At 45.9% G+C, this 15,883-nt stretch overlaps 1 protein-coding gene across 3 annotated transcripts in view; it reads right to left on the reverse strand.

Annotated features, from left to right (window-relative positions):
- Window positions 1-639: 639 nt before the first annotated feature.
- sppl3 (signal peptide peptidase 3) overlaps window positions 640-15,883 on the reverse strand; it is a 50,146-nt gene continuing 34,902 nt past the window's right edge. For all 3 annotated transcript variants that reach the window (XM_076284089.1, XM_076284088.1, XM_076284090.1), the window contains exons 5-10: window positions 14,487-14,565; window positions 12,079-12,191; window positions 11,548-11,654; window positions 6,192-6,567; window positions 4,919-5,028; window positions 640-3,492 (exon numbers count right to left, since the gene is read on the reverse strand). In XM_076284089.1, the coding sequence (XP_076140204.1) occupies window positions 3,421-3,492; window positions 4,919-5,028; window positions 6,192-6,567; window positions 11,548-11,654; window positions 12,079-12,191; window positions 14,487-14,565 (857 nt within the window). In that variant the 3' untranslated portion in view covers window positions 640-3,420. The remainder of the gene's footprint in view (window positions 3,493-4,918; window positions 5,029-6,191; window positions 6,568-11,547; window positions 11,655-12,078; window positions 12,192-14,486; window positions 14,566-15,883) is intronic.

The raw sequence follows: 15,883 nt of genomic DNA on the forward strand, positions 1-15,883 counted from the left end.
ATTTGCCCCCCTGGTGGAAGGAGGAGAGGGGCAGGAGGGGAGAGGAGGGAGGGGGGAAGGGGGCAGATGAGTATAAAATAAAACTCTACAGTACTAAGTGGAAAAAAAATAATATTACAAACGGCGATAAACCAAGAGCAATCTTTTGATAAAAAAAGGAAGTTTGGTTGTACGTAATAATCACCGTCATCATCATAGTCAGTGTGTTCTTGTTTACGAAGATCCACCTTTGTTGTGTGTTTGCGTATGTTTGCCTGGTAACATCCATGGGGTGGGTAGGTGGGGGCAAGGCAGGGGTGTATGGGGAGGTATGGGAGATGCAGATGTGGTGCGGGTATGGGTCCGTATCCATGGTTACCAGCTGATCAGCCATCTTGCTTGAGATGGAGGGATGTGTGACAAGACTCTAAGATCAGACATGTCACCTCTAGTCAGCCATTGTCAACACCACATCTGTGTGCGTGTGTGTGTTTGTTTGTTTGTGTGTGTTGGAGGGGGGTGGTGTTACTGCAACATTCTGCTGGAGGGAGGGGAGGTCCATCCCAACAAAAACAAACTGACAGACAAACAAAAACAAGTTGAATAGAAACTGCCAAAGAGGTTTCCGGGTCACCACTCACTGTTCTTTTCAGCTGGGGGGGGGGGGGTTGTCCTCTTTATCATCTATAATTATCCTCCTCCAATCTTTGTGCCAATGTTCATGTGGGGGACCCCGTTAAGGGGCTCAGGGTTCATATGTCTGTGTGTGTGTCTGTGTGTGTGTGTGTGTGTGTGTGTGTCTGTGTGTGTATGTGTCTGTGTGTGTGTGTGTGCACGCACGCGCGCATAGGGTGGGGTGGGTGCTGTCGCCAGGGCCCTGTGAAATGCAGTTCAAAGGAATGACTGACACACGCTGTACAATGCCATGCAAGGCCCCCAGACCTGACAGAGGCGCTCAGAAAAGCTGGACACAAAAGCAAGAGATCGGGCGGGGGACGAGAAGCCAGACACACACACTCAAGAGCAAGCAAACTGTGTTGCGTCTCACACACACACACTCACTCTTAACATACACACTCACTCTCTTTCTCTCTCACACACACACACATACACACACACACACACACACACACACACACACACACCTTCTAATTTCTCATGAAAAAGAATTTGAAGGACTTGTGGTAGGAATGTGACCTTTGAAACACATCGTAAGAGTGCAATCCAAACCATTTCCAGGAGGGAACGAGGTGCAGTGTGCGCTGATTAAATCCAATGTTACAATCCCCAATGATACCTGGGCCCAGGCCTCAAGGACAAAACAAGACAATGTTACAATCCCCAATGATACCTGGGCCCAGGCCTCAAGGACAAAACAAGACAATGTTACAATCCTCAACGTTACCTGGGCCCAGGCCTCAAGGGCAAAACAACACAATGACTTCTCCAACGGATGGCCATAAACAAAAGACTGCTTAGTAACGCCATAGATTCTCACAAACCAAAAAACCGTCATTCATGCTTTCTCTCTATCTCTCTCACACACACACACACACACACACACACACACACACACACACACACACACACACACACACACACACACACACACACACACACACACACACACACACACACACACACACACACACACACACACACACACACACACACACACACACACACACAGGTTGGGCAAAAGCATGATTGGACTAGAGCAGTTAACCTAAACGAACAAACGAAATTCTAACAACTCGGGACATCTTGTTCTGCCCAAAATACGGGAGGGGGAGCGTGGGGTCGGCTCTGTAGGTCGTCAGATTTATACAGAAGAGCCTAGCGAAACACACACACACACACACACACACACACACACACACACACACACACACACACACACTTTGCATACACACCACAAACACACATTTCTAAACCCCCAAAAAGTCGATTCCACAATACCGCCACAAATTTTAGCCTCCATGCCCGTAGCTAAAAGCAACTTTTGAAATCAGTTCCTCTACAAATCTCAAACACACACACACACACACCCACACACACACAAAGCCCCCCCCATCCCCAAAACATGATAACCTTAATACGTGTGTACATCTATTTACAAAAAAGATGTGTCTTTAGCCTCATTTAAGCATGAAGACACACACCAATTCTTTTTTTTTTGTTTGTTTTCCATAATGCATCATTTTCTGTATATGCCAAGAATAAAATCTCTCTTTTCTTTCTAAATAAAATACATGTATCTGTAAAGACGAGAGAAGAGGTGAGAGCAAAGTAGTCGGAGGAGAGAAAGAGAGAGAAAGAGAGAGAGAGGAAAGAAGAGAGAAAATGGTAAACGTGTGTGTAGGCCTTGATGCTTGTGCTGGTCCCAGTGAGGGGCGGGGTTGTCATGATAGTTCTTGCAGACAGCGGCGGTCCTGTTTGCATTTTCTGCTGTGCAGTGATTTAAAAAAAAAAAAAACCTCATCCTTTTTTTTTTGTTTTTGTTTTAAATGTCCGTTCAGTCTTGATGCCGATTCAAAAAAAAAAAAAATCAGAGAAAAAAAAAAAAAGAAATGTCAAGGACAAGGAAAAAACAAAAAATGAAGAAAAGAAGAAAAAAAAAAGAACAATAATAATTATAACAACACCATGTGAGCTGGAGGCGATTCAGTCTTCAGTCGCATTAAGCCATCCAGTCCAGAAGGGAGGTCAAGCCTCGTTTAACTCAGCAAAAACAACAACAGGGCGAGGGGTCAGAGGCATGGGATGGGCAAGAGAGAGAGAGAGGTACGCTGATGCAAACCAAACTGAAAGGGAGTGAGAGAGAGAGAGAGAGAGAGAGAGAGAGAGAGAGAGAGAGAGAGAGAGAGAGAGAGAGAGAGAAAGAGAGAGAGATGGCAAGGTAGAGAGCACCACTTAACAGAATAGGAGAAAGGGAAAGAAAGAGCGAGAGAGAGAAAAGAAAGGGGGGACTGAAAGGTGGAAATGTAAAGAGGGGGATGGGGGACAAAAAAAAAAGAGTGAGAGAAGTAAAAAACAGAGTTTGCTTGGCAGTGGAGATCCGACGAGAGCTGCAGCGTTTTTTCCTTTCCTTTCTTTTTTTTCCGTTTCCCCCCATCCACCCCCCCCCCCCCATCCTCCAGGTACTGGTACGTCGGAGGGAAAGAAACGACAGCAGAATGGCGGAAAGAAAATGATGGAGGAGAGAGGGAGGGAGATATCCTCTTGCTTTTCCCTCCCTCTTACCCTCTTGCATGGATGTGCTGCTCCTCTTCTCTCTCTTTTCTCTCTATCTCTCTTTTCTCTCTCGGAGTGCGTGAAGGGTGGCCGGGGGGGAGGGGGGTTGTTGGGGGCGTCCGGTCTGGTCTGGTCTGGTCCGATTGGGTTGGGTCGGGTGGTGGTCGCATGGCTGCCTCCCTTCTCGCTGTCTCTCCCTGTGACGCATCATACCTCCAGGAACCGGGAGGCGGTGCCCTTGGTGTGAAACGGCTCGGACCACATGCGCCTCAAGTCGCCCTGGCAACGACACACCACAAAACAACAGGTCAGAGGGAGAACCAAAGCACCTCAAACACACACACGCACACACAATCTCACACCAACAGGCCCTTGAGGGGAAAGTTGAAAGCAAACCCACCCACTGACTACCGTTTCCCCACCCATAAGCTCTCCCACAGATAAGAACAGCACTTTATCTAATGCAAGACCTTTGGTTCTTTGGGGTTCCTGTACTAAAAAATATTCTATTGTTCCTTCCACAAATAATTTGCTCACAGCTAAGTAACCAAGTAAATAAATATGAAGTACATCTCTACACTAACTGAGTTGTGCTGATAACATTGATTGGGTATTACAATCAAATCACTTTCTTTTGATACAATAACACTCACCTCTCTGTCCAACATTTCAGCTTACACCTTCATCAAGTCAAAGCTAGTTTGACTTACCGTGCATTCTGCAAGTCCTTACTAACCTACTCTTTACTCTTGTAGCAAATGACAAGCAACACTGCAAGGCTGCATTCATACCTTTTTGCTTCTTTTTGAAACTGAGGTTTATTGCAGTTGCTAGAAAAGCTATCATGTTAGCCTACATCAACACACATTGTTATGGCTGCAAAAAACTCCCCCAACTGCATTTTGCGGCCAGCGGTTTTTCAAATTGAAAAAAAGCTCCCTGGCCAACTTTTCTTGTCAAAAAAAAGTGTGAATATAGCCTAAACATGCTAACTAATTACGTCAAAGTAGCACAATGGCCTATGCTCTGTCAGACAATTCTGGGCAAACAAGCAAAATGGTAAAGTTGAAATTCCTTTGGTGTGCTTTCACAAGTCAAAGGTGTTGAGCCTGTGCTTATTATGTGCAGCCACAGAAGGCTTGTGTACTGTTGTTGCAGATCTGTGATTATTCTGCAATTTATGACCTGTGCAAACACCTGCATCCTTGTATCCACAGTTCATGAAAGAGCAGTGTTACAAAAGTCTGTTGATGACCTACATGCTTTGTGATAATCCAGTTTTGTAAAGCATATCTTATGCATCATCTTCTCCTGCCTATACACAGGCACATGAAGGGGATGCATGGAGTGGTTTTACACAACTCTTTTCTTCTTCTACTTCTCCAAGCACTCGCCGTGCTTTACAGATGAATGGCTCACATTCACCCGGTACCAGGTGCCAACCTGCACACACACACACACGTACGTACACGCACACATGCACGCACACACACATACGCACGCACACGTGCACACGCAAACACACACACTCGCGCGCACACACACACGCACACACACACACACACACACACACACACACGCACACACACGCACACACTCGCGCACACATGCACACGCAAACACACACTCGCGCGCACACACACACTCACGCGCACACACACACGCATACACACCCCCGCACACACACACGCGCACATGCACGCACCTTCAGGTAGGCCATGGTCAGCAGAGGCAGCAGTGTGAAGGGCACCAGGTAGAGGAGGGCGGGCTGGGCCGCGCGGTGGATACGAGATGCCACGGTGGCCGTCAGCAACCCTGCAGAGAGGGAAGGGGGGGGGGGGGGGGGAGAGAAGGGGAGAGAAAGAAAGGAAGAAAGAGAGACAGAGAGGGAGAGAGAGAGATAGAGAAAGAAGTGAATGAGAAAGAGTGAAGTGTGTGTGAGAGAAAGAGGAGCGTGTGTGAGAAAGAAAGAGAGAAAAAAAAAAAAAAATCAGACCAATATTCATATAGACACATAACCACACACAAAACCACAACACACCCTCATATGCAAACACAGTGCAACCATACCCATACACCTGGATTGACACGCACAGTGCAACTTACCCATACGAGGTCACACTATAAATTCACAAGGATACTCACATACACTAACCTTCAGTCAAACGTATAAACACACACACACACACACACACACACACACACACACACACACACCTGAATGCTCTCAATCCATCTCCGTCTCAATCCATCCCTTCCTCACTTTTACTAGGGCTGTCAAATTTATCAAACGTCTATCTTGAACGTGATCAAACCAAACTCTAAATCGTTTAAATTCATGCATAGATTCAATTAAGGATTTTTCTACGATTTAGAAGGTCACCAACTCTGTTCACTCTGCAGAAACAACACTATATCCAGGAGTAAACACAGTCATGGAGTAAACACAGTCATGACAGTAATTCAGCATCTAAGATGTAAAGTTCAGGTGTATCTGGAATGTCGACAAGACTGCTGATGGGTTATTATTAGTAAAACCTGCCATTCGAACAGGTTTTTCTTCTCCACGTTCAAGCGAAACCCTCAAATGGAATGTGACAGCCTAACCTCTGCATGTCCACCTCACTAATGTAAATGTAAAAAAAAATGCAAATCAGGTTTCTCGGCCAAGTATGCGTATACAAGGAATTTGGTCTCTGCATATATCCCATCTGTGAATTAGTGAACAGAGAGCACACAGTGAGGTGAACCACACACTAACCCAGAGCAGTGAGCTGCCTTGCTACAGCGGCGCTCGGAGAGCAGTGCGGGGTTTAGGTGCCTTGCTCAAGGGCACTTCAGCCGTTCCTACTGGTCGGGGATCGAACCGGCAACCCTTCGGTTACAAGCCCGAAGCCCTGACCAGTGGGCCACGACTGACCCGGCCACCCGCCCCTATCCAGACCTGTCCTCCCCCACACCCTTCCTCTTCTCCATACCAATGAAGTATCCGATGAGCGTGCAGTGGAAGTAGGAGACGCGCTGCATGCGCCCGATGTTCCCCGCTGTGCCCGGTGCCCCAGGAACGCCCCCGGCCGCCTCGCCATTGGCCTGCTTCTTGTAATTGTCGTAGCGCAGCACGAAGCAGAGGAGCAGGCCTGGCATGACGATGTCGCCGATGCCCAGCATGGAGAAGTGGCTGCCCGTGGAGCTGGGGAAGACCAGCTTGCCGGGCAGCGAGAGGCGCGGCACGTCGCGGCCCACGCCAGGGCCCAGGTGCAGCTTGCGCGAGAGCACGTCCAGTGGGTTGTCGGCCGGCTGGGTGGCCACCTTCACCATCACGTTGCTGTTGAAGATGTACGCCGAGAAGAACACCTGGGGACACGAGGAGGGGAGGGGTGGTGGGAGGAGAGGAGAGGAGAGGAAGGGAGATTTCCAGTTTTGAACTTAATTCACAAAAACAGCTTAACTTTGTTTAGAACTTTGTTGCTTTTGATTAAAAAACTGTCTGACAAACAACTGTAATCATAACCATAAACAGTATTGCTCATATAAAATAAGAATTTTTAATTCCCGTTTCAGAGAAAACATTAATTTATGTGGGCCCTTCTTATACAGAACGGAATATCAATTTAAGAGGTAGAGAGGACAACCTGTGTGTCAGGTGGCTGGAGATGGACGGAAGGACATTCAGTGCACTTTTTGGAAATTAAATATTTTAACTTGAATTTGGAAAAAACATCAAGACGGGATGTTTCAAAACAGCTTTGATAGGAGCTCCCTCGAGAACTCATGATGTTGACATGGATAGAGTGTTTTATTTTTTATTTTTTTTGGGGGGGGGGGGGGGGGTAGCATGAAAGAGAGGTGCTACACTTGAAAAATATTTACAGAGTTGTGTTTTCAAAACAAGAAACAAATCCTGGGCAACTGCATGAGCTGAAATAGAATGTGACACAGATCGACTACTCCAATCAAAAGTCTACTTCTGCATTTCCGCAACCATCTCCTTTTGTTCCTTTGAACGCATTAGTGACCTTCTTTAACCTCACAGGTATGCCGTCTAGGCCCTTTGTTTCCTCCTATTGTGTTTGTGTGTTTGTGTGCGTGGGTGAGTGGTGACACCACTTTCTCAACACTTCCTCTCTGCTCTGTGTGTGCTCTGTCAATCAGATCGCTGGTGCGACGCACACGTTCTGACTGAACGCCAAGTGGCTGAGTCTTAGATAAGGTTGGTCCTCTACGCTACTGTAACTGTGCTCAAGACGGGACAAAAAAGGCACTCCGCCCTACGTCAACACCGTCATTTAGTCACAGGGCGTGGCGGTGGCGGTGTTGCAGCTGCAGCTACCACTGCTGTTCTCTACGGTCCACAGCCACTGGGGCGAAGCCATTGTGATTGTGCAAGTGTGCGCATGCTTTTGCTTTCATGCACATCAATATGTGCAGGGAGGCATTAAAAAAAACATGTTGGTGAGCAGAAAGTGTGTTGTATTTCATAATAATTATATAAATGCCAAGAGTGAATTTAAAGAATAACGTTTTCATTCAGATGAGAGACTTAATGTGGCTGTGTAGAGATGTACAGAGATGTTTGTGAAAGACGATATTTATATGAAAAAAATTGTGAAATTTTAAGAAAACGCAAACGTAAAATGTTGGTTGTCTAGTGTGCGCTGCCTGACTCATCCCCTAAGATTGTCCTTGACTATGATGAGGTCATCACCTCCCCACACCCTCCAAACAACCTCTGGGCCTCTTGTGTCCACAGGAGCTTCAGTCAGGATCAGACCTGCTGTCAAATAGCCTTTCCAGACAAGCGCCGGACCATCGGAGACAATGGCACTTTACAGAGATACTAAAGTATCTACGAGGATTGTGGGTAACAGTGGCCAGTAAAGTGCTCATTACGATCTATGGAAACATATTTCCATGTTGATGTACTGTAAACTACACTTCCTCCTCCATCACTCCACTGCTCCTAGAGACCCATAATAATCGGGCCACACCTCCCACTTAATCTACAGCTGTTTCCCACACACACACCTTTAGTTTAGAAAAACAGCGCGTGGTCACGTTGAGAGTGAACTCGAGTTTAGGCCCAATAATCTGCCCTCTCATATCATCATCATCATCATCAGGAACACCAGGAGGCCGAGGGGCGGCAGCCCATGAGTGTTTAGTCTACTGCCCAGCGGCTACACCCCCCCCCCCCTCCACAGCTCTGGAAACAAGAGCTGCTGCAGCCTTGCCTTAAACAAATATGGAAGTCTAGAGAAACTTAGCCGCTGAGTTTCTTTAGCATCTCCGTCACACACACAGGCCAATATGAAGAAAAAACAGCTCAGTTTAAATGTAATAAAGACTATTTATCTATTTTTTTCTAACACTGTATTTTAATGCAGCTTAAAATAAATACTATGTGACATCATATGTTTCCTGATATTTAAAGGTCATTGAGTCCTATTGTTTGCATACAGTAGGCACAAAGGGCTGCGTAAGCTACCATTTACACGTCATTTGTCTAGGGCAGTGATGCCAGGGTTACGGCCCGCGGGCTGGACCCGGCCCGACTGTATGTCACAACCGGCCCGCGGGTGATAAGGGGAGAATATATTTTTTATTTTATTTTTATTTAATTTTCGGTGGAATCCGTCAGTTGGTCTGTTACTGTTGCACGCCTCAGCTGCAGCAGCGCCGGTAGTGCTGACGGTAGACTAGTCGCTATTGAAATGTTATCAAACTCGTTACAGAGTATTATGATAGTGTTCGTGCTTTTCAAAGTAGGCTAAACTGGCGTTAGGGAAGACACAGCTCTCCAAGCGCAATGCAGCCCACTTCCCCCGTCTAAAATCTCAGCCTGTTAATCGAGTATGGACAAGTATGCTACGCAAACTTACTTTGGACTCAGGCAGACAATAGATTTACGGTTTTTGCTGAACTGGAAAAGGACTTTGCGCTTTTTTGCTCTCCATTCACGATTGATGCTTCCGAGGTCCCAGAGGCGATCCAAATGGAACTGATAAAACTGCAGTGTTGTGCACCGTTAAAGGATTTATGTATCTGTTGCAATCGAATCATTTGATCAATCCTTGCCAGCACAGTACCCAATGCTCACGGCCTTTGCAGGTAAAATACTTGTGTAGATGTATGTTTGGGATAACATGTGAGCAGGCCTTTTCCGTGATGAATATTAATAAATCGAAAGTGCGAAATCGCCTGACGCACGGACATCTGAATGATGTTATGTAAATAGCCACTGCCCAGAACCTGTCCCCCGATATGGACAAGCTGGTGAAAGTTGAAAGGTGTCTTTTTGTTTTACTAATTCCTACTGGATATTCCACCACATGGCCTACTGTTGGACTACTTTATTCTGGCGCTTACTTTCTGTGACTCGTTTAGGCCTACTTGGCCTGGCATTCTTTTAATTGGCCTAATTATGCATTGACGTGTTTTCATGTGCAAGCCTTCAGTAAATATAATAAAAGTAACACTTTTATAGGTGTTATTTATAGGAAATGTGTTTTGTTGGCACCTAGTCTATTTTGTTGCATTTCTAATTTATAAATGTAGGCTACTTGCATGGATAGGAAAACGTTTTTAGAGGGTAACTGTCTCCTGCTTTAGGTTATGTAATTGTAGGGCTCATTGTGAGGCTATTTTGGTGCCAATGGAATTTCTTTTTGATGTGTAGGCCTTCATGAATAATTTCAAATAGCCTACCTATCCATGTGTTTGGCATTTTCAGTCCGAAAGTGCAATCCGGCCCCCTAAGGTCTCACTTGAAAAAAATCTGGCCCCCTGTCCAATTTCATCTTGGCATCCCTGGTCTAGGGTGTCTGCAGTCAACATGCAGATGTTAAGGGATAAAAAGCTTCCTGACTGCTGAACACAACTATGATAAGTGGAGTCGTGTCATGAGAGGGAACGAGCAGGATTGTTCCCTTTCAGCACTTTGTTTCTGTCCTAAGCCTGAGGTGCTAACTGTATGAGGTGGGAAAAACAACTGTTCACAGATGTCTTAAGTATCTAGTATATAAGTATAAGTATATATACTCTTTTGATCCCGTGAGCGAAATTTGGTCTCTGCATTTATCCTAATCCGTGAATTAGTGAAACACACTCAGTACACAGTGAACACAAAGTGAGGTGAAGCACACACTAATCCCGGCGCAGTGAGCTGCCTGCTGCAACAGCGCTCGGGGAGCAGTGAGGGGTTAGGTGCCTTGCTCAAGGGTCCGGAGTGCTAATCAGTGGGCCACGGCTGCCCCTCTAAGCGATGCCACGCATTTTTTAGGCTAATATATTTTAATGTCACTTACTACAAACATCACCTAACCAACCGCTAGCTGTCTGTGTCCTGAATACACTGAAAAAATCTCTGTGGACAGCCCAGGCTCCAAAAACGGCAACAAAAACAACCTGGGCAAACCTAGCCCATAAAAACATAACAAACTGTCCCAGCAAATCACAGGCGAGATGCGCGTTTAGGAGAGTTTCAATTGCACGGATGCAGCACGGGAGGGAGGGGGAGGAAGTAGCGAGCTGGCTCTCTGTTTTGTTTGAAAGTCAACAGAAGTGCTGTTACCCAGCATTGCTTAGAGCAGGGGTTCTCAATGTTTTTGGTTCCAAGGACCCCTTTTGAGGGAGAACATTTTCTAAGGACCCCCTCATAATCGTAACAATTAAGCATGCCATTCTCTGAAGTTGTGGCCAGGTCCACTATCCCATGTTTTTTTGCAGATGTGCAACTTCGTCTTTTGTCAGTTTTTGATTATTTTGCATCACTTGACTACATGGACAGACTCAAACATTTCTACACATTCATCAGCTAGCTGGCTAACAAATAAGCCAAGCTAAGCAGTAGTAGGAATGGTTCTTCATGACCTAAGTGAAGTTAAATGTGGGTAGGAGCAAATAGACACAATTTGCTTGTTTTATGGGTGAAAAGGGGCATCATCCGTAGATATTATTTTTTTAAATGATAAAACTCAACTTTAAAATTTCAAGCAAATTATTTTGCGGACCCCTGGCTATGGGCCGCGGACCCAAAGGGGTCCCCGGACCTCACTTTGAGAAACACTGGCTTAGAGCACCTTTAACTTCCATTCCATTTTAAGAAAGCCACTTGTATTGGGAGGGTCCCCCCCCCCCTTCCTTTTTTTCTACTTTTCCTGAGTAAAAACTCTTAGTGTCTGGGCGGTGTTTTTTTCTGCTAACAACTACAACTTCCCTTTGTGTTTCGGGGGAGTGGACCCTCATCTCCTTCACGATTTGTTCTCAATTCATTTGCACGAGGATGCGTGCAGGTGTGGCAGTGGTGGTGACCCCCGGTGCATGTGGGCAGCTTACCCAGAACACATCATAGATGAGCAGGCCCGACAGGAGCAGGCACGACACCTTCAGACTGGGCAGCCGCACGAAGGCAATCATGGCCACACACAGACCCATGGCCAAGGCTGTGGAGAGGGAGGGAGAGAGAGAGAGAGAGAGAGAGAGAGAGAGAGAGAGAGAGAGAGAGAGAGAGAGAGAGAGAGAGAGAGAGAGAGAGAGAGAGAGAGAGAGAGAGAGAGAGAGAGAGAGAGAGAGAGAGTGAGAGAGAGAGAGAGAGGACACACACACACACACAATCCCATTAGAAAGCACAATACACATCTATTCTTATTTAGAGATGAGACACTTCCTAACTCCACATACTAACATTTCGACATTATTCCTATACACATAGGCACACACACACATGTATGTACTTAAAAACACCAATCATTCCCACTCATTCTCTCGATTGACTAAAAAAGGGAATATCCTGGGATACAGGATACAGAAGGAGGGAGCAGTTATGGACACAAACGCCAGAGCACACACACACACACAGTGACGCACCATCCATAAGAAGCCAGTGTCCCGTCAGCACCCATATGAGCACGAGCATGACTGAGAGGGAGAAGGAGAGAAGCTCGGCCAGGGTGAAACGCCCGCAGCAGCCGAACGAGATCCTGAGGAGAGACCACACACACACACACACACACACACACACACACACACACACACACACACACACACACACACACACAGATTAATACAAACACAATAAACAACACCTTCCAGTTCAACTCAGAGTTCCTGAGGTCCAACTCTCTCGCCTTCCTTCTTTCCTTAGTTAGCATTTGGGAATCATTTTCCACTCACTATTCTACCCATGTGGCTTACAAAACTAGTACTCCTCAAAAGATGTGATATAAGCCCCTAGCACAGACACAACTCCACAGAACAGTGACAGGGTGTATTAAATAAAACCAAATACTAAACGCTACTTCTTTTACTGTGTGTGAAAGCTGAAGGCTTTCTGCGTGTGAAAGTGAAAGCTGACTGATCTCGTTATAAAAACAGAAGAGGTTTTTATTCTCCCCCCCAGAGATCATTTTGATGACACTGTTAGTGCTTTTATTTCTGAGAGCATCTGACCCCGTCTCCGGTTTCAAGCCTTTCAGGGCCTTTTCATGGCGTGTGTACAGACAGAGCACTCTTGAGGGGACTCGCAACAGTGTCACACTTACACACACATGCCATCCAAACAGAACCCTCTCTCACTCACACACACACACACCAAACAGAACATTCTCTCTCTCACACACACACACCATCAAAACAGAACCTTCACTCTCACTCACACACACACCAAACAGAACCTTCTCTCTCTCTCTCTCTCACACACACCATCCAAACAGAACCCTCTCTCACTCACTCACACACACACTAAATAGAACGTTCTCCCTCTCACACACACACACCCCAAACAGAACCTTCTCCCTCTCACACAAACCATCCAAACAGAACCCTCTTTCGCTCACACACATACTTTATCCAGAAAGAACCCGGGCGCACACGCTCACACACACACACACACACGAGGTGGTCAAAACCACATACAGAGTAAAAGTAATTAGGTCTGCATTAATTTTGTAACTGCCCAGTGTCCAGCACAGGTAGGCATCCACTGCCCTCAGGCAAGAAGATCAGGTTGCATGTCACAGTGCATAATTACATTAACACGGGGAACCTTATATAATGACTATAAATGAATGGCTCAGCGCGTGCAAGGGGAATGAACCTCTTCCTCCACGGTTGAGGTCTGCCGACGCGATTACACGACTCAGTAGCCAGTGTGCTGACGAAGCCAAGCACCAAAGCACACAGAGAGAGAGTGTGTGTGTCTGTGTGTGTGTGCATGTGTGTGTGCATGTGTGTGTGCGGGTTATCCTCACTGTTGCACCTCCGGTGCAAATGGACTTTGATAGAAGAGACTGTTAAAGGCCAGACATTACTCCTCATTGCATTAGCAGGGAGGGACCCTTCATGTTTTGGTGGTTTTCTCGGCCACCTAAAGAGCCAAGCAAGCAAGCAGGGGAGAGTGGACAGGATCTGCTCCACTAAAGAGGCTAGATCGAAACCTCCTTTCCTCTCCTGGGTATGTCAATTTCTCCGTCCACTCACAAACGCAAACACACCCGCAAAACAAACCACCCCTTCTAATGTTTTAACATACTTTGCGATAAACTGTCTTGTTTCCCTTCAAGCGTCTCCCTGCGCAACCATGTTGAACGTACTTCGCTGAAGAGCTGTACTTAAGACTTAAGTGTGTCTAAACAGCATTAAGAATAAGCACTGTCTGTCGAGTGTGTCATCAAGACATGGGTTTACAGATAAACGGCCGAGGAAAAACAACTGAGCTGAATGAGTTTCTTTATGGGCTTGTCTATGACTCAAGCGGCTGTGGGAGTGGACTCAGTTGAGGAGGAGAAAAGAACTCTCTCTGTTAGAACCGCAGCCCAGGTGAAAGCAGGAGGATGGTTTCTAGGCACAGCATGTCTGAGAGCTAGGCAATAATCACAGTACAATACATATCCATGTGGCACACATGTTTACACACACATTTGCAAGTTTGTTTGTTAAATTTAAGGCCATTTCAGCAACTAAGGCTATTTAATGGCCAGAGCCTTCTGTGTTAGAGAAGCTTAAATATGTTATATATCTATGCTAGTAAGATATTCTAAAACCTTCTAAGGTGGGACCTTACTAAAAACATCAGCTATGGAATTTTGGTGATAAAATTGTTGTCTTTTGATTTCACATTTGCAAGTAAGTAAGCACATTTTTGGTTTAATGCCAATCGGTATCTTTTGTTATTTCATGGAGGAAAAAAGTAAAGTATTGTAAAAACTTTCATTTAAATAATTGAAATAAATCACAATTCATAACTGCATTTCACACATTTACAAACACACACTTACTTGTTTTGTGGAGAGCAAGGTCGGGTTAGGTACTGGCACATTGGCAAAAGGAGGAATGCAAACGCAATGGTGGCTAACACTGTGAAGAGAAGAAAGAAAGGGTGCCATTAGCAACAAACAGAACATTTAACACACACAAATACACAAACTACTCACATACACACTCTTCCTTTCAGAGAAGACAAACATTCAAAGATTACAAACACACATATGGACAGACAAGTGTACAAAGACAGAGGGGGGAGTGTGAGAGAGAGAGAGAGAGAGAGAGAGAGAGAGAAAGAGAGAGAGAGAGATAGAGAAAGAGAGAGAGAGAGAGAGAGAGAAAGAGAAATTAACAAAAGAAGGGACACACACACACACACACACACACAGGTAGAGCAAGGCTTCTTCCAGCCATTAGTCAGGTTTTGGGCACCACTGCGAGTTGGACTTGGGCTCACATTGCCTTGCAGTCCCCAAGAGGCAAATTGTGGGTGAAAAGTGGGGACGACTGCGTGTTGGAGCGCCTGAATATTTCATGCGACCCTGAATCGTGGGTCTGTTTGCTCATTTCTGGGTACTGCACAGCAACTTAAACCCCCTCTGAGGACACTGACACACACACACACACACACACACACACTTCTGCCCTGCAGTCAGTTACAACAAGTCCACTTCACTGTCCCCTTTATGCACCCTCATGGAAAAGAAAAACAAAACACCACTAACACCAAAAAAAGGGGGTAACGAGTGTTGTGTCTGCAGCCTGCTGTGGTTCCTTACACATGGATAAAGAACCCGCTCACCTAAAGAGGCTTCCCATGGAGGTTTCAGACCCAAGACAAGGATCTAAAGCCAAGCAAATCCTTCTTCCACAAATGTTTCAGCATTCCGACAAGAGGAGCATTGAATGTCTCATTAGTTCTGCTGTGCAGGGTGTATTTGTTCATTAGTGCAGAGTTTCTTTCTTTCTCTTTCTTTTCTAGGAAGAGGAAAGAGGAAGAATGGCATCTAAAGGAAAGCAGTCGTAAAGTGGGTACTGGGTGGGCACAACCATCTGGGAGCCGAGAGCACCACTCATTGCCGAGGCCTCGGCGCGACTCTAATGAGGCTGTCCTTCAGAGCCTGCTGCGGAGATGAGGCAGGCAAAACAGTAGCACACGCTGCAATAAGACCTTTATGCTCATCGCTGCCTCAAGAGAAAATGGGTTCCAAGCACCCAAAGCCTAAACAAAAGTGAAGATATTCTGAGGCTGTGTGAGAATGTAAGAGTGTATGAGTGTGTCTGTGGGTGTGTGAGAGCATATAAAAGTCTGTGAGTGTGTGTGTGTGCGTGTCACAGAGTATATAAAAGACTGTGCGTGCGTGAGAATGTGAGTCAGTCTTCATGTATGAGTGCATAAGAGTGTTAAACT

Source organism: Alosa pseudoharengus, unplaced genomic scaffold (genome assembly GCF_046254945.1).
Source record: "Alosa pseudoharengus isolate Yale_2024_CS ecotype anadromous, Long Island Sound unplaced genomic scaffold, YU_APseudo_1.1 YU_APseudo_1.1_scf_14, whole genome shotgun sequence".
Classification (NCBI taxonomy): Eukaryota; Metazoa; Chordata; class Actinopteri; order Clupeiformes; family Clupeidae; genus Alosa; species Alosa pseudoharengus.